The 18,476-nt window shown below is 48.0% G+C and overlaps 1 protein-coding gene and 1 pseudogene across 2 annotated transcripts; one reads left to right on the plus strand and one right to left on the minus strand.

Annotated features, from left to right (window-relative positions):
- The first annotated feature begins 858 nt into the window (after nucleotides 1–858).
- On the plus strand, nucleotides 859–2,969 carry LOC125529431 (protein NUCLEAR FUSION DEFECTIVE 4-like). Its single transcript, XM_048693841.2, has one exon. The coding sequence runs from the start codon at nucleotides 933–935 to the stop codon at nucleotides 2,745–2,747; it is 1,815 nt and encodes a 604-aa protein (XP_048549798.2). The 5' UTR covers nucleotides 859–932; the 3' UTR covers nucleotides 2,748–2,969.
- A 3,249-nt stretch (nucleotides 2,970–6,218) lies between these two features.
- LOC147974459 (protein argonaute 12-like) lies at nucleotides 6,219–13,304 on the minus strand (annotated as a pseudogene). The gene is made up of 22 exons (XR_015601960.1): nucleotides 12,391–13,304; nucleotides 11,700–11,899; nucleotides 11,461–11,607; nucleotides 11,164–11,297; nucleotides 10,945–11,054; nucleotides 10,748–10,854; nucleotides 10,460–10,592; nucleotides 10,257–10,373; nucleotides 9,997–10,104; nucleotides 9,840–9,911; nucleotides 9,068–9,190; nucleotides 8,816–8,990; nucleotides 8,604–8,725; nucleotides 8,393–8,531; nucleotides 7,864–8,006; nucleotides 7,725–7,787; nucleotides 7,587–7,650; nucleotides 7,287–7,422; nucleotides 7,105–7,178; nucleotides 6,893–6,987; nucleotides 6,766–6,797; nucleotides 6,219–6,646 (listed from the first exon to the last, which is right to left on the minus strand). The product of XR_015601960.1 is annotated as a protein argonaute 12-like (transcript).
- Nucleotides 13,305–18,476: the final 5,172 nt, after the last annotated feature.

Consider the following 18,476-nt stretch of genomic DNA (forward strand, 5'->3'; position numbering starts at 1 on the left):
AGCACTTTAGCCTTTTTCTCATCACACGATGATGATGATCCATTGGAGAGATCATGCACGGAAGATTTCTAGCCTGCAAAACTAGATGTACGCCTCTTTACGGGGATTCTACGGGAGGCTTCCAACTTTACTAAACCTCCCCCTAAAATTTCACGGGTGGGAGCACTTCCCTAACTAACACTCAACCATAAACTGACACGTTGATTCAATCCGTAAACACCCCGTATGTGTAGCATTGTTTGCTAGCCTGTTATGGCATGCCGATACAAGTCGTACTCGTAGTACACATGCCATCTTGGGAGAATTCTGGATGAAAATTATGAAATGGTTTCGATTCCTCATTGGATTTTTCTTTGCTCAAGTTGACGTGGTTTTTCCACTTTAAATCTTATGCCACGTATGCATGTTGTTTGCGTTTATTCCAGAGCTCTTGTTGATTGAAGCTGTGCTCAAAGTTCACGAGACAAGTTGAGGGGGAGGGGGGTTCGGTGAATCGTTTCGTTGCTTGGTGCTGTCCATTATTCATCAAAGGGGGTTGATACATATGTGCAAGAGTTACCCAACCAATTAACATTGCCTTACCGATTTGAACGGCTGTAGAGTTTTGGGCGCAATCGCATGTCAGCCATATATGTCTGCATATATATCGATCGGGTAGCATCTCCTCTACGGCTAGGAGCACTTTTCTTATCACAAGATGATGATAAATCCTGTTCGTACAACACATGCCATCGTGAGAGAATTGAGGATGGAAACGATTCCATTTGATTTTTCTTTGCTCGTGTGGTCAAAATAGGAAGCTGACACTCACTTGCTGATCATTCTCGCGCTACATATCTCATATATATATAGCTAGCTAGCCGCAGCAAGCAAACCAGCCAGCACACTCGTAGCAACTGTAAACTAGCTAGTCCAATCGAGCTAGCTGAGCCATGGTGTCCGGCGATGGCGGCCGAGTGCCGTCGACGCAATTCGCGAAGCACGTGGTGGGCGGGCGGTGGTTCATGTTCTTCGCGTCGATCCTCATCATGGCGGCCGCGGGCGGCACCTACATCTTCGCCATCTACTCCAAGGCCATCAAGTCGTCGCTGGGGTACGACCAGCAGACGCTTAACACGCTCAGCTTCTTCAAGGACGTGGGCGCCAACGTCGGCATCCTCCCAGGCCTCATCAACGAGGTCACCCCGCCCTGGGTCGTCCTCGCCTGCGGCGCCGCCATGAACCTCGTCGGCTACCTCATGATCTACCTCTCCATCACCGGCCGCACCGCGCGCCCGCCCGTCTGGCTCATGTGCCTCTACATCGCCGTCGGCGCCAACTCCCAGTCCTTCGCCAACACCGGCGCGCTCGTCACCGCCGTCAAGAACTTCCCCGAGGACCGCGGCGTCGTGCTGGGGCTCCTCAAGGGCTTCGTCGGACTCAGCGGCGCCATCTTCACGCAGCTCTACCGCGCCATCTACGGCACCGACAACGACGGCGCCGACCTCGTGCTGCTCATGGCCTGGCTCCCCGCCGCCATCTCTCTGGTCTTCATCCCCACCATCCGCATCATGCCGCGGGACACCCCGGCCGCCGCCAGCAGCACCCGGGAGCGCAAGGCCTTCTTCTACTTCCTCTACGCCTCCATCGTGCTCGCCGTCTACCTCCTCGTCATGAACGTGGTGGAGCTGGAGGTGCTCAAGTTCCCCAGGACCGCCTACTACGTCACCGCCACCGTGCTCCTCCTCCTCATCTTCTTCCCCATCGTCATCGTCGTCCAGCAGGAGCTCAGGACCTACCTGCAGCCGCCACTGCCCACCCAGTCCCAGTCCCAGTCTCTCGTCCCGACTACAACGACCACGGCCGTCGTCCACGAGGCCGAGACAGCCACCGTGATGCCGCCGGCGACGACGTGCTTCCAGGACGTGTTCCGGCCGCCGGCAAGGGGGGAGGACTACACGATCCTGCAGGCGCTCTTCAGCGTGGACATGCTGGTGCTGTTCGTGGCCACCATCTGCGGCGTGGGCGGCACGCTCACGGCGATCGACAACCTGGGCCAGATCGGGCAGTCCCTGGGCTACCCGCAGCGCAGCGTGACCACCTTCGTGTCCCTGGTGAGCATCTGGAACTACGCGGGGCGCGTGGTGGCCGGCTTCGCGTCCGAGTACGTGCTGGCCCGCTACAAGGTGCCCCGCCCGCTCGTCCTCACGGCGGTGCTCCTCCTCGCCTGCGTGGGGCACCTCCTCATCGCCGTGGGCGTCAACAACGGACTCTACGCGGCGTCGGTCATCCTCGGCTTCTGCTTCGGGGCGCAGTGGCCACTGCTCTTCGCCATCATCTCCGAGGTGTTCGGCCTCAAGTACTACTCCACGCTCTACAACTTCGGCGCCGTCGCCAGCCCCGTCGGCTCCTACATCCTCAACGTGCGCATCGCCGGCCGCCGCTACGACGAGGAGGCGCTCCGGCAGGGCGGGCGGCGGGGCAAGGACCTCACCTGCATCGGCGTGCGCTGCTTCAGGGAGTCATTCTACATCATCGCCGGCGTCACCCTGCTGGGCGCCCTCGTCTCGCTGCTGCTCGCGTGGAGGACCAGGAACTTCTACAGGGGCGACCTCTACGGCAAGTTCAAGGCCGACCTGGCCATGGGTCCTGTCCCTGCCGGCGAGGAGCCGCCGGAACAAGCCACCACCAAGGATGGTAGCACCAGTCCCAGCGACAACGCCGTCGCCACCAATAATGGCAGCAAGATCGGTTCAGCTGATCACTAACCAAAGACAGAGAGATCCATGGAATCATACGGATGCATGTGAATGCTACACATGCTTTGCTTAATTTGTGTGTACAGGTATATAGATGGATCGATTGTATAGTTGTACTACAAAACGGATAACTGAAATTCTTGCTTCAGTAGTAGTACACAAGTAGCGGGTGAAGCTCAGCAAGTCTTGTGTGATCCCGCATTTCATGGAAAGGGGACTGCTTTAATTTCATTTGCTAGATGTGCAGGTTAGATTGATTGTTCCAACGGTAGTTTGCTGGATCGTCATGTGAATGAAACAGTGAAAGTTCAACGCAAACTATCAAAATCGTAGGGCATCATCACCGAGCCTCTGCAACAAGCCTCGTGTTGTGCTCGGCGCTCTTAGCACGAGTCTTGTCGCATCCTCGGATAGTTTTATCGATATCTTTTCATGTGCGGTCTGCAGCGTAGTTTGTGTTGCTTTCGTGCGTCTTGCAACAAAGGCCATATTGCAGATGACTTAGTCAGGCACATGGTGCATAGAGGGATGCATCTAAAAACATTTTGCTTTCGATCTCCCGGTTGACGCGAAGCGTTTTCCTTTTAATTTTCAATTTTATTTTGCAACTGTCTACCATGATTTTCTGCAAAAGAACAAATTATCCAGTATTTTTGCAGGTATGTACATGACATGACGTAGGACGAAGATAATAGAAAAGTCTTATAACGTCACCGACCAAATCTTGTTGCAATCTGATCAGTTACATCTTACCAGTGCATGTCTATTTTTTTCTAATCACGTGCATGCTCTCATATTAACGCGCAAACCTCCAAGATCCGTGTGATCAATATTGCTGATTAGTCCATCATGACACTTGTTAGAAGTTCCAGAGGAGTAGTGAGAGCTACCCATTTCTGGCAATACGAGCTTTTACATTTCATGTTCCGTAATCCTTTGAAGGACCTATATATCTCTTGATTCTTGAGTTACTGAATATACTCCGGCCGAGAGCAGCTTGGTAGGGATAAGCGCACCAGCGTCTCGTCGCACTCTTCTTGTTGCTTTGTGGGAAATTTGCACCAAAATGTCACTATCCAAAATTATGAACCTAAAGCGTCTGACCATTAGTAGCATACTTTTCTAAATACAGTATATGACAATGGAACTAGTTGCCAAACTGTCATCTGATAGACCTTGACAAGTCACTATTCAAAGACGTAGGCCGCCATCTCTCTCGTCCCCTCTTGTTGGATAAGAGAGGGCATCGATCTGCACACAGCCAGAGCATCAAGACCATAGACGATTGTGAGTTTTTCATAACTAGAGCAGGATCACGTACAAACTTGAAATGGATTGAGTGATCGTCCGACAAGGATTAATACGGTAGATTAGTCATCAATCCCCGGAGCGTCATTTTCTTGGCATCGCCACAATTAGTAAACCTTTCTAGATCACCACTTCTCTCCCTCCTTGGGCGCAGATGAAATGGGTGTTGCTGAGATTTTGTGCTACTAGTAGTTGCCAACTACTACGACAGGAATATTTGGTTCTTATGTGTATATACACTTTATATGCAAAAAATAATTAGTAATTATAAATTCAAAAGAACAATCTAAAAATGTGTTTGAAATAAAGTTGACTTTCTATTATATACTCATGGGGCGAACCAACCTGTGGTTGGATGGTTAGAGGGACAGAGCTATCCCCAGCCCATCAGGATTGAAGTCCTGGTGCTCGCATTATTTCTGAATTCATTTCAGAATTTCCGACGATGCGCTTTTAGTGGGAGGAGACGTTCCTATCGACGGTGAGGCGCCTACGATGACATCGTAAATCTCAAGATGATATGTCGGCTCAGTCTGCTCATAGAGGTAGGATATGCGTGTGTGCGTTTATAGTGGTGGTATCTGTACTGTGTTAATTTTTTTTATGAAAAATAGTGAGGAATGTTCATGACCACCCATGCATTGCAGTCTTGAATATGTGGAATAATGTAGTCAACGGTGTCGACTGGTCAGCACACGGCATGGAAAAGTAGGCTGCATTTGAAACTGGATGAAAACGAACTAAAACGCAGCATGGTAAATCATTTTCATCAAATGTGACGTTTAAAAGAGATTAATTGGACCCAGACTTTAATCGTGGAGCATCCTGTTCAAGCGGTTGTTCATGGTGTAATTGTCACATGGGTCTGATGTTTTTCGATGGAACCTTCATGGGAATGGACAATTCTCAATGGAGTCAATGTATAGAGCGTTAATCCAATCTGATGTGCCAGTTGATAATAATAAGAAGATCTGGAAGATGAAGATACCTCTAAAGAATAAATTCTTTGCATGATATCTTCGTCGCGGAGTCATTCTTACTAAAGATAACCTTATTAAAAGAAATTGGCACGGAAGTTCGCAATATGTCTTTTGTCATCATGATGAGATAATAAAACATTTGTTCTTCCAATGCAAATTAGCTCGTTCTATATGGTCAGTCATCCATATAGCTTCTGGCTTGTATCCTTCTTGTACACGGGACTTAGGGTTGGAGCGCTTGCCATTATTTAATCGCTTTGGTTATGTAGAAATGATAAGGTTTTTAATAATAAAAGTACTTCTCTGATGCAGGTTATCTACAGATGTACCGGGACTCTTCGTTTATGGTCCTCTCTACAACGCGTGAAGAATCGAGACCTGTTTACGGAGGTGTATACATCATTGAAGGATACAACGAAGGATACTTTTATCCAATATGGATAGCAGCATGATCTTAGAATTGATCCACCACCGCTTTAGGCGTTATACGGACTCTACATATTTCTTAGTGTTTCGCCTTTTTTATTTTTCTTCTGTGCGAGAGGACTTCATTTGGCTATGTGCATCTTAGTTGTGAAGAGGCCGGATGTAATGCTTAAACTTTTTAAGTAATAAAGCGTCACTTTTCGAAAAAGTTAATCGATCTTGAAAAAAGGCCCTCAGATACGAGTACATGTCGTCAAGCACACGCAGTTTCCCCACACCGGCCCCAAGCCATGCCACACCACCTAAGGCACGCCTGTTTCTATCAGAGACGACGAGTCGTCGCCAGCGCGCGACGCGCCGGCAGTCACTTTCTCCGACGATCGACTTATCAGTCCTCAGGGATCTTCGAACAAGCAGTCCGCCAACTGCTACGCTCCAGCGAAATCACTGCAAATACTAGTCATAGCTAGGGTTCCCGGCCTTGCCCGCATGAGCGCACCGTCGTCTACCCTTCCGGCGTCTGCGTTTCACACGGACGCAAGGCGACGACTGATGGCGATAATTGGGATGACGCGTATCCTCTTCCCGGCCAGCCACACACTAGTCCATTGCTGGCTCTGACTTCCGACTCCGGCCGGAATGTATAGCACGCTGCCGTGACGACGAGGCCGTCGGTGGGTGCGTGACCAAACCACTACCAAGGATGTCAGTCTCGTCATCAAGACAGCCAACTAGCTGAAAATCTTTCCAACTGACAGCAGACACGTCCACAACTGATGCAGTACCTTCGAGTGTTCTTCACAAAATACAAGGGCCTACGTTCGTCACATGCATGTAACCCCAGTATGTTTGCAGAGGACGTACGCTAACCTAAGGCTAAAGTTCTTGAAGGCAACACGTACGTCCTACAAAACCATGACGAGTTTCATGAGACTGCTCTAGTGCGACCAAGCCATCTGCAACACAGCCATCAAGTCCTAGGCAAAAGGCGTGGAGACGTGCGTAGTCCTCGCAAGCAACGGATCAGCCATCAGCAGTAGAACATGAACTCCTTGACACTGTCCCTGATCTTGGGGAGCTGCCTCGCAGGCGCCGACCGGGCCGTGGCCGACGACGAGCCCCCGTCGGAGAACTCGTCCTCCATGTAGTAGCGCGCACGGAAGGCCGCCAGGTGCGCGTAGTAGGCCGGAGGAACTGTCACAGCAGCAAGAAAGCAGAATCAGCAGAAAGTCAAAAGACATGCCGATGGCTAAGATCATGAGCATCTCTCCCTTGCAAGCTATAGAGATTTGAAGACTAGATCAAATGCGTACCTATGGAAACCGATCGCGTGCACCGGGCATAGCTGCCAGCGAGAAATCATCAGAAGAAAGGGTTAGATAGACAGATAACAGGTTATGCATCATTCATCATCGGGGGGAAATGGCTAGAGCAGCTTACGTGTAGCAGAGGTTGTAGGTCAAGGTTTGAAGGGCATCAGCACTGAAATGGTTTTCATCGAGAAGAACATGATAATGTGTTGGGCGGCTTGTTCCCTGTCCAAAGGAAAACAAAGAAGCGTCAGTGTCGACTCGAGTACCATGTCATCATGAAAGACTTGCCGAATTCATTAGAAGTACAGGACTACAGAAATGTGGATCATGTAACATCACCTGAATGCCAGCATGGCTACAGAGGTAGAAATCAAACTCAGTAGGATGACAGATCTTTGTGTCGACGACGGTACCTGAGGGCAAAGCACACTTGATACTTTAATCTTGTAACTCAACACACCTTGGTACCCCAAATCTACCTAGTCGTGCCGATATTATGCTAACTAAGCAAGTAAACTTACCAGGTAGGATATTCCCACTTCTATCCGTCAGATCCCGCGCACGATGATTTTCAGGAAATAGACGAGTGTGATGCCGCTTTTGCACGACAACAAATGTGACTGGTGGGAGGTACCCCGCCTGTAAAGTAGCACAAGCCTGGGAGCAAGAAGAACATGGTGTAGCAAACAAATTAGAAATTACAATGTTACGGTATGGATTAATCACTAGCTGCTAGGGAATCAGGCCCGGAGAATGTTGAAACAGAAAATAAAGGACCAATGTGGCGTTATATGGAGAGGGTCAAAGGGGGTGAGAAGAACCTTGCGAATTGCATCCATTTCATAAAGCAACACTTGGCTGAACTGACCATCGCTAACACCATCTCTGCATATTAAATGATTCAGTATTAAGCAGAGACTAAGAAATGATCCTTGAAAAACAAAGACTGCTTTACAAACCTATAAAATATAATCCTGTGAGGTTTACATCCAGTTGCTCTGTAGAAAGAGAGAAGCAACTCCCTGAAAAAAATTTAAAATTGAAAAGTTACTATGGCAAAAAGGAAAACTAGGCAAATACTTCGGTATCTTGCACTACCTTATCATCCCACCGCCGACAAGTCCCTTCTGTGGATCTTTTGTTTCGGTGTAAAGGTCAGCAATAATTTCTTCCCTATGGCCTTGTGAAGATACCAAGCATTTGTATTTTGTTACTTCTGGCCAATCCATGGACGCAACAACCTGCGATGTCATGAACTAGAAGCCTTAATTCCAGAAGTCCAAATTCCATTATGCATTCATACTATTGGTGCCAAGATGGCAAACAGCAAATGAGGATCGGTACTGAAGTGAATTGGAAAATAGATATGTAATATGTTTCTCCTTTGAAGCAAAGTAAGCTTAGTTGCCTTTTACAATGAACATCGCTACTTTTGTTCAGACATTGCCCACCCAAAATGCGAAGCTATTGCAAATAATAGTACTGATAAAAAGCAAGAGAAAAACAAATAGAAACCTAAGTTGAGCACTATTCATTAGTGCATCTGATTTTGACCAACTCTTGTCAAATAAACAGACTGCAAATTAACAAACTGTGGCATGACGAGTGAGAGATCAGAATAACATACTGCTGCAATAGATGGAGATGCATCTTCTCCAGCAGCTGGGTGGGTAACATCAGCTCCAAAAACTATGGTAGGCACCATCAGTCAGAAGGGGTATCCTCTTGTACAAAGCATCTTCAAGTACTGTATTCCGACCCCCAACCTAATCACAAAACAGCAACGGTCTCAGCATTCTGCAGGCCTGATTGTTGCACAGCTAGAAATTGATTCATACCTTAACATTGATCTTCAGAGAAAGATTTTCAAGGTATTGTTTCCCACCCTTCTGAACATTTTTAGGCAAGCAGCACTGAGTTATTACACCAAGCTCCGTTTCACAAAGCCGTTTTATCTTTCCTGCATTAAATGGCAGAAATTTGGAATTAAAACTGATTTTTATGTAAAATAGTCAGGTATCAGCTCAGAGAATCAACTTAAAGAGCATACCATAGGAACCACTAATATCAGGTAATATGATGATCAATAATTCAAGTTGCTTCCCTTTTAGACCTTTCTCAGCGAGCACTTGGGCAGAATGGCCATGGATATTTCTGATTGCAGACTCCACGGTGTCCTGACGGCGTGCTTGTGTGATATTCACGCATGGCTCCATGTTCATTTCCTAGAACAGGAAAATTTATTCAGTCAGTACATATGATGCTACCGACAGAAGTCCATTCCTGAAGAAGAAAAGGTTACCATGCCAATGCTATTGCACATGTGAGCCAGATCACGGCAAAACATGCCAATGTCATTTGGGTGAAGTCGAGACGCGAAAGTTAGACATGCCCAATGGTTGATAGATCCTCCATTCACCATTCTCTGGGAAAAACAACGAAATTAGTATTACTACGACTGATGCAGAAAGCAAATGAAATAGACAGAAGATATAGGAACATCGCTGCAAACAGCCAGGTAAAAAAGTACTCCCTCCGGTCCTTTTTAGTTCGCATATAAGATTTGACTAAAGTCAAGCCTTGTAAAATTTGACCAGCTTTGTAGAAAAAAGTGTCAACATTCATAATCTGAAATCAATACCACTAGATGTGTCATGACTTAAAGTTTCATATTATATAACTTTAGCATGGCAGATGTTGATATTTTTTTATATAAATACGGTCAAACTTTGTGAAGTTTGACTTCCAAGAATTCTAATATGTAGAGTAAAAAGGACCGGAGGGAGTATATAGTCATTTCAATGCACTATATCATATATCAGTGGAAAAAATACATACAATCACAACTAACATACCAAGTAGTTCTTCTTCATATTAATATATTTCCCTTCTCACAACATACCAAGTAGTTTAGAGACTGACACAAATGTTCTCCATTTACATGTTAAGCAAAAAACATGCAAGAGCAAAGTGATATTGATAATACTAAACATAAACACTGAGCGTAACAATGTTGCCGAAATGAAATTATGTCACTAAAAAGGAATATGGTCTAGGGTATAAATGTATAATACCTTGTTTATCATGTTCCATTGTCCCACTGAAGGATTACATACTTTTTCCCGTCCAGAGTCATGATATTTAAGCTAACAAGAGAAATATTAAAGAGTTCAAATGAATATAAAATAATGTAAGGACAGTAATGCAGTCATTTTTTTCAAAAGCAGTCACCCTTGGGGAAGGTAGTACACGAGCATCGACCAATGCAAGTTGGTTCATGACTTTCATGCCAAATTCTTTCGAATAGTCATCATTGCCATAACTATTCCTATTAACAATCTGACAAGATAAAAAGAAGGGATCAGATCATATATCCTCCTCATATCAAACGCATATAAATATGTTGATATAAGAGCAATGCAAGACGTACATTTATGCTATGCTGCAAATACCAAATGCGGAGTAAGTGAGAATTAAGGGCTATTATTCACCTCTAGAACACTGCTCTCCCGTTGAGCTGGTCTTTCACATGCCATCTTTAGTATGCTTGAAACTTGGCGTTCATTCAACTTTCGTGAATATCTTTGTCCCCCAACTATGCTGCAAACCTGAAGAAATCATAGGCACACGCTATTGATTTAACTACAAATACAAAAGACAAACTTAGCGAGCCACAAAAGAAGATGATAAGCACCTCCATAGGCAAATATATCGGTCTGCTGTCACTACCAGCTTGAAGGCATGGCCAATTGATATATTTCAGAGAGTAATTATATTGCTTCTTAAAGTACTGGACAACTGATATGCGCACACCGTCTTGATCAAACCTGCAGTAGCAAATGATCATAGGTAAGTTGTAACTGAGTTCATTTCTACCCCCGGTCACTATCAATAATCACAATTAATTTAACAGTGTAGTATGACTAAATGAAAATTTAAAGTAAGTGCATGAAGGAAACATGGTATAAAAGTGAATAGGTACATTAATTCCTTCAACTGAGCTGAGGAAACGCTAGTGATCTTGTAGCGTATGGTTTTATCAGTCCGATGAGTGGCCTCAACCCAGACACCTCTAAGGGCTTTCTTCAACTATAAAGCAGAAAAGAAAAAGGAATGCAACAGTTAGTTTGGTAGACAGAAGGAAAAATAATAGTTAAGGAGAACTATCATCATTCATACCTTAATACGATCCTGATCAATCAAGGGCCTTGAAGCATCTCGGATATTCAGATATTCAACAGCAAATTCCATCACTGCTTGGGCCTTGTAAAATGCCGTTGCAGAAATATCTGAGAAGAAACAATCAAATGACAAATATTAATGACAGGATTTTTCTAAGGGACTACAAAATTAAGAAACACTTCCACAACACTAGAACAGTTTTAGGTACAGCCGTACCGATATTTAGTGACAAACCCATCTGTGTGGGGCGAAGGCTTTGGTAATAACCCCTCCAGCATTCAACACCGTTGCCAATCGCGCCACCATGTCCAAATGACTGAGAGAAGAATGATCTAGAGATCGATACATACCTGTTCCAATTTAAAGAAGATGCAAACAAAATTTTGAATTACGAATATAAGCAATGAAAATAGGGGAACTCAAACAATGAAAAATTTCTACTCCACATCAAAGAAGTATCAATGCGATACTTCCTTTACAACTCCACATCAAGTATCAAATATAAGAAATTACTTTGTTGTGGGACACTCCCTTAAGGCGATGTCGAGAGCTTGGATAGTGTCTTGTGGCACGTCCCTGCTTCTACCAGCCAAAAACTGCCGAAGGCTGTACATATCCAGATTTGAAGCAAGCTTGACAGTTACCTTGTATTCCTCCTCGCTAAAATACAAGAACGAGTACAATGTAAAAACCATTACATGAACAAGCAGGTTTTGATGACAAAAAGGAAGACTGAAATGTTTTTGTCCTACCGTTTATTCCCTTTCGCGGCATTGGCAAGTTTCACGACAAATACTTTGTTCTTGAATGGCAGTGCACCAGCGGTATATAGGCTCTTTCTTCCATCATAAACAGGCAGCCTACCGTCCAAGTGTTCCTTGTACAATTTAACTAGTTCGTTGATTATTGATCTGTTCCATCCACGAGACCTCGTTTCCGGGTCAATTGTCACCTGCGCAACAGGAAGACGGTTGTTATACAGAAAATTAACCATGACCATGTGCTTGCAGAAATCAAATTATTCACCCACTTTTGAAGGTGAAAATTAACCATGATCATGTGCTTGGCGAAATTATTCACCCACTTTTGAAGGTGAAAATTAAACATGATCATGTGCTTGGAGAAATTATTCACCCACTTTTGAAGGTGAAACCTTAAATTTGCATGAAACTTGTAAGTTGGCTGATTTTGGTATCTGCTTGTTTCTTTAATAACGTTTGGATTAGCTAAGACATGTGATTGGTTCTATTTTGATCCAAATCCACTTGATGGTTCAAAATACATACAGCTTACAATACAACGAATTCAATTCACAAGGTCAACCCATGCATGTCAAAAACAAATGCACAAAGATACGCGCGCCAAAATATTCAGAAATACTCCGTAAAGAAATATAAATGAACATTTACGAATATATCACCGAACAGGTTCAAGCATACGTACATCGTAATGGTAGATCTCCATGTCGGCGACCTGCACGAGGAAATGGTTGGCGCGGACGCGGCACCTCCTCCCGATGGTCCCGAACCCCGGCCGCGCCGGGAACTTCTCCGCCTTGCTCGACACCGGCGGCAGACTGGCCGGCGCCGCCGGCACCCGAGGCTCCATGGCGACCCTCCGCTGCTCCTCTGCTGCCACCGGAGCCGAGGAAGACGACGACGGCCGCTCGCCTGCGGCCTTAGAGAGCACCATCTTCCGCTCCACCTCGGCACCCAGCACCTCCACCGTCGGGGTCGGGGCCGCCACTTGCTGGCCGGCTCGGCCTGGTCCAGTGCCACCGTAACGCGGGTCGTGCTCACCCACCGCGGCGACGCCACACCGCCCGCCAGCTGCAGGCTGCGAGGGCGACGAGGGGTAGCCGCCGCCGCCTCGACCACCTCGGCCTCTCGCCGCGTCGTCGCGATGGCCACCGCGCTCGCCGCCTCGGCCCCTCCCTCGGCCGTCCCCGCCGCGTCCGCCATGTGGCTCCTGCTCTCCGGAGCGACCGCGCGGCGCGTGGCCGTGTCCTCCGCGGCCGCGCTCGCCCCCGGCCTCCTCCCCTCGGCCCCTCCCTCGGCCGCCACCACCACCCCGCCCGCGGCCACCCTCCTGCGCTCCGGACGACTCGCCGCCGCGGCCGTGGCCGCCTCCACCTCGTGAAGACATGGACAAGCTAGGACCAAACCCTACCCAAGGAGTTGGCAGAAGAGAAGGTACGAAGCTCAAGCGGCCTGGACGACGAAGCTATATAGAAAGACGGGCTCGGAGATGTATCGGGGAAAGAGAAACGGCGATGACATGTGGAGCCCGCGTGTCAGGGACCCGGAGCGGCGCGATCGGTCAGGGGTCTCCCCGCATTCTCTTCTCCCCCTCGCGCGCTCGCGGAACGAGGAGATCTTTCGAGCCGGCGCGCGCGGGGGCACGTTCTCGCACCCCCGCCACGTCTAATCGCCATTAAGAGCACGCTGCAGCGGAGGCAATGATGGAGAATTATCGGGGCGCGGGGCGGCCTAGCAAAGCATGCAGCCCACGTCGCCCATCCTAGCCGAATCGTGCTACTCGTAGGAGTACTCGCCGTGGAGAAAACCATCGGTTATTTACGTGGCAGTGCACATGTCCGCAAGTGCGTACAGACCCTCGCCGTGGGTTTTGATCTCGACTTAGCCGTTTGGAGCCAACGCATCCGTCGTCGTTCGATCCGGCATACTTAGAGCAACTTTAACGGGCTAACTTAAACGGCGGCGTTTTTGTCTGTTTTTTGTTTATTTGAGTCAGCCGTCTGCGGGTATCCGTCCCATTTTAAATTTGAATCGACAGTGCATCCAACGCGATCACCCATATGAGCGGGTGTGGCCGGCTGTCCGCCTTATTTTAACGAATAGTTCATTTTTGCATTGTTTCACACATAACTTTTACATTCAAGCATATAGTCTAACGTAGTTTTGACCGAATAAAATAATATAGTTTTACAAACCAAATAAAAGTAAAAATGCCTCGTATAGTTTTGCAAGCCCAATAAAGAATATACATCTATTTGTTGCCAACATGAGCCCATATATACTCAACCAAATTATTTTGCAGTTGCACGTCATCTTCCTAATCATGCATGTCATGATGAAATTGGATGAACTGTTCAAACGTTGCCGCTCATCCATGCTCAGACACAACATTCTCACACTGAAACTGGAACCCTTGATCGTACAGACGTTCCAGACGCTCATCTTCTATGATCATATTATGCATGATCACACAAGCAGTCATCACCTCCCATAGTTTCTGCGTGCTCCAGGTATTAGCAGGATACCGAACGATGCCCCATCGAGATTGCAAAACACCAAAGGCACGCTCGACGTCCTTCCTAGCACTCTCTTGCTTTTGAGCAAATCTTTTCTTCTTATCTCCGACAGGGTTGGAGATTGTCTTCACAATAGTGGTCCACTAAGGATAGATACCGTCACCCAGGTAGTATCCTTCATCGTAGTTGTGGCCTTTGATAGTAAAGTTCACCGGCGGGTTGTTGCCTTCGGCAAGCCTAGCAAACACCGGCAAGGGCTGAAGCACGTTGATATCATTGTGATCCAGCCATGCCAAAAAAAAGAGTGCCAGATCTAGAGATCTTGAGACACCATGGCCTCTAGTATGACAGTGCAAGCCCTGACATGACCCTTATACTGCCCTTGCCAAGGAGAAGGACAGTTCTTCCACTCTCAGTGCATGCAGTCTATGCTGCTAAGCATCCCTGGGAAGCCCCCGTTGGCATTCATCGCCAACAAATGGGTTGTATCTTCAAGAGTCGACTCTCTCAAGTACTCAGGGCCAAACATAGCAATAATAGCCTTGTAGAACTTATACAGGGAGTTTAGGCATGTAGACTCGCTCATACGGACATACTCATCAATGAGATCATCGGGCACTCCGTATGCAAAGCATACGTATGGCGGCAGTGCATTTGTGATAAGAGCATAAACCAATCTTTCTAACGGCATCCTTCTTGCACTCAAAATAGTCATCAGAGCCGACCACCCCCCTCTCTAATACGGTTTACAAGATGCCTACTCATACGGAAACAACAGCGGAATTTCTGATGTTTGAACAACGGATTTGTTGTATCAAAGTAGTCCTTCCAAAGAAGGAGACGCCCGCTCTCTCGGTTGTGATTTAACGCCGAAAGGTGGCCCAGAATAGAGCCATGGAACAACCACCGCTGGCTAATGAGGTGGTGATGGACCAACACGGCATCCAATATCTCTTCCTCGTCATCGGACGACGAATAGTCGGAGTCGCAAAGGAAATTGTGAAAAAAGAACTCGTTGGTGGAGTCCATTTTGTACCTTCGCAAACTGTCGAAGAGCTTGCGGGCGTCGACGAAGGAGATGGCCAGCGAAGGGAGTCACGACGCGCACGGACCAGCTAGTTGCCCTGTCGGCGTCCAACGAGCGTGCCGGTGAGGATCTGGCCGGGGCGGCGAGGCGGCTTCTGTGTCGGGGGGGGTGGGAAACTGTCGGTTCCCCGGCGGCAAGACGGCAGTGGCGGGTGACGTGGGAGGTGGAGGTGTTACTGAGCGGATGTTGCGACGCTGGCAGCTGGCAGAGTCACCGGAAAAAATGGGCGGCGACATCGGCGACGACGGGGGCGGGCGAGGGTTTGCTGTATGGGGAGAGGCCAATGTGCCACCGACCAGCGGGCCCGGGGGAAGGAGAAGGCAAGCGCGCACGTCCGTCTTGTGTCCACGCCGACACAAATCCGGCTAAAAAATGGACTGGGAATGGGTCGCCCGCGGAAGAAAAGCGGACGCGTGTCCGTTTGGGTCGGCGCGTTGGGCCGACTTTTTTGTCCGCGCTAACCCAAACGGACGCCCGCACACGAAATGGGTCGCCCCATTGGGGTTGCTCTTAATCTTGATGCACAGATAATGGCCACGTCATTATCAAGATTCGTTCGATCCAAAGGCCGAATGGGCGAACGCCTCGACCCGCCACTTCCTCTCCCCTCACTCACGAAGCGGTTGCCCCCATGATATGTCTCCGTCGTATCTATAATTTTTTATTGTTCCATGCCAATATTCTACAACTTTCATATACTTTTGGCAACTTTTTATACTATTTTTGGGACTAACATATTGATTCAGTGCCCAGTGCCAGTTCCTGTTTGTTGCATGTTTTTTGTTTCGCGGAAAATCCATATCAAACGGAGTCCAAACGGGATAAAAATGGACGGAGAATATTTTGGGAATATTTGTGAAATATGGGAAGAAGAATCAACGCGAGAAGGTGCCCGAGGGGGCCACGAGGCAGGGGGCGCGCCCCTGATCCTCGTGGCCCCCCCATAAGGCGGTTGCTTCTCTTCTTTGGCCGCAAGAAAGCTAATTTTCGGAGAAAAATCTGGGCGAAGGTTTCAATCCAATCAGAGTTACGGATCTCCGGATATATAAGAAACGGTGAAAGGGCAGAATCCCGAAGCGCAGAAACAGAGAGAGACAAAGAGACAGATCCAAGCTCAGAGGGGCTTTCGCCCCTCCCATGCCATGGAGACCAAGGACCAAAGGGGAAATCCTTCTCCCATCTAGGGAGGAGGTCAAGGAAGAAGAAGGAGAAGGGGGCGCTGGAACTGTTGGGGAACGTAGTAGAATTTCAAAAATTTCTACGCATCACCAAGATCAATCTATGGAGTCTTCTAGCAATGAGAGGAAAGGAGTGCATCTACATACCCTTGTAGATCGCGAGCGGAAGCGTTCAAGAGAACGGGGTTGATGGAGTCGTACTCGTCGTGATCCAAATCACCGATGACCGAGCGCCGAACGGACGGCACCTCCGCGTTCAACACACGTACGGTTGGGGAAGACGTCTCCTCCTTCTTGATCCAGCAAGGGGGAAGGAGAGGTTGATGGAGATCCAGCAGCACGACGGCGTGGTGGTGGAAGCAGCGGGATCTCGGCAGGGCTTCGCCAAGCTCTAACGTGAGGGAGAGGTGTTACGGGGGGTAAGAGGGAGGCGCCAGGGGCTTGGGTGCGCAGCCCTCCCTCCCCCTCTTTATATAAGGGTCCAGGGGGGGCGCCGGCCCCTCTAGATCCCATCTAGATGGGGGGGCGGCGGCCAAGGGGGTGGCTTTCCCCCCAAGCCAAGTGAGGCGCCCCCACCCCTAGGGTTTCCAACCCTATGCGCAGGGGGAGGCCCAAGGGGGGCGCACCAGCCCATCAGGGGCTGGTTCCCCTCCCACTTCAGCCCATGGGGCCCTCCGGGATAGGTGGCCCCACCCGGTGGACCCCCGGGACCCTTCCGGTGGTCCCGGTACAATACCGGTGACCCCCGAAACTTTCCCGGTGGCCGAAACTGGACTTCCTATATAAAATTCTTCACCTCCGGACTATTCCGGAACTCCTCGTGACGTCCGGGATCTCATCCGGGACTCCGAACAACTTTCGGGTTACCGGATACTTATATCTCAACAACCCTAGCGTCACCGAACCTTAAGTGTGTAGACCCTACGGGTTCGGGAGACACGCAGACATGACCGAGACGACTCTCCGGTCAATAACCAACAGCGGGATCTGGATACCCATGTTGGCTCCCACATACTCCTCCATGATCTCATCGGATGAACCACGATGTCGAGGATTCAATCAATCCCGTATACAATTCCCTTTGTCAATCTATACGTTACTCGCCTGAGACTCGATCGTCGGTATCCCAATACCTCGTTCAATCTTGTTACCGGCAAGTCACTTTACTTATACCGTAATGCATGATCCCGTGATTAACCACTTGGTCACATTGAGCTCATTATGATGATGCATTACCGAGTGGGCCCAGAGATACCTCTCCGTCATACGGAGTGACAAATCCCAGTCTCGATTCATGCCAAACCAACAGACACTTTCGGAGATACCCGTAGTGCACCTTTATAGTCACCGAGTTACGTTGTGACGTTTGGCACACCCAAAGCAGTCCTACGGTATCCGGGAGTTGCACAATCTCATGGTCTAAGGAAATGATACTTGACATTCGGAAAAGCTCTAGCAAACGAACTACACGATCTTGTGCTATGCTTAGGATTGGGTCTTGTCCATCACATCATTCTCCTAATGATGTGATCCCGTTATCAATCACATCTAATGTCCATAGTCAGGAAACCATGACTATCTTTTGATCAACGAGCTAGTCAACTAGAGGCTCACTAGGGACGTGTTGTGGTCTATGTATTCACACATGTATTACGATTTCCGGATAACACAATTATAGCATGAACAATAGACAATTATCATGAACAAGGAAATATAATAATAACCATTTTATTATTGCCTCTAGGGCATATTTCCAACAGTCTCCCACTTGCACTAGAGTCAATAATCTAGTTACATTGTGATGAATCGAACACCCATAGAGTTCTGGTGTTGATCATGTTTTGCTCTAGGGAGAGGTTTAGTCAACGGATCTACTACATTCAGGTCCGTATGTACTATACAAATATCTATGTCTCCATTTTGAATACTTTCACAAATGGAGTTGAAGCGACGCTTGATATGTCTGGTCTTCCTGTGAAATCTGGGCTCC

Source organism: Triticum urartu, chromosome 4A (genome assembly GCF_056163025.1).
Source record: "Triticum urartu cultivar PI428250 chromosome 4A, HENAU_Tu73, whole genome shotgun sequence".
Lineage (NCBI taxonomy): Eukaryota > Viridiplantae > Streptophyta > Magnoliopsida > Poales > Poaceae > Triticum > Triticum urartu.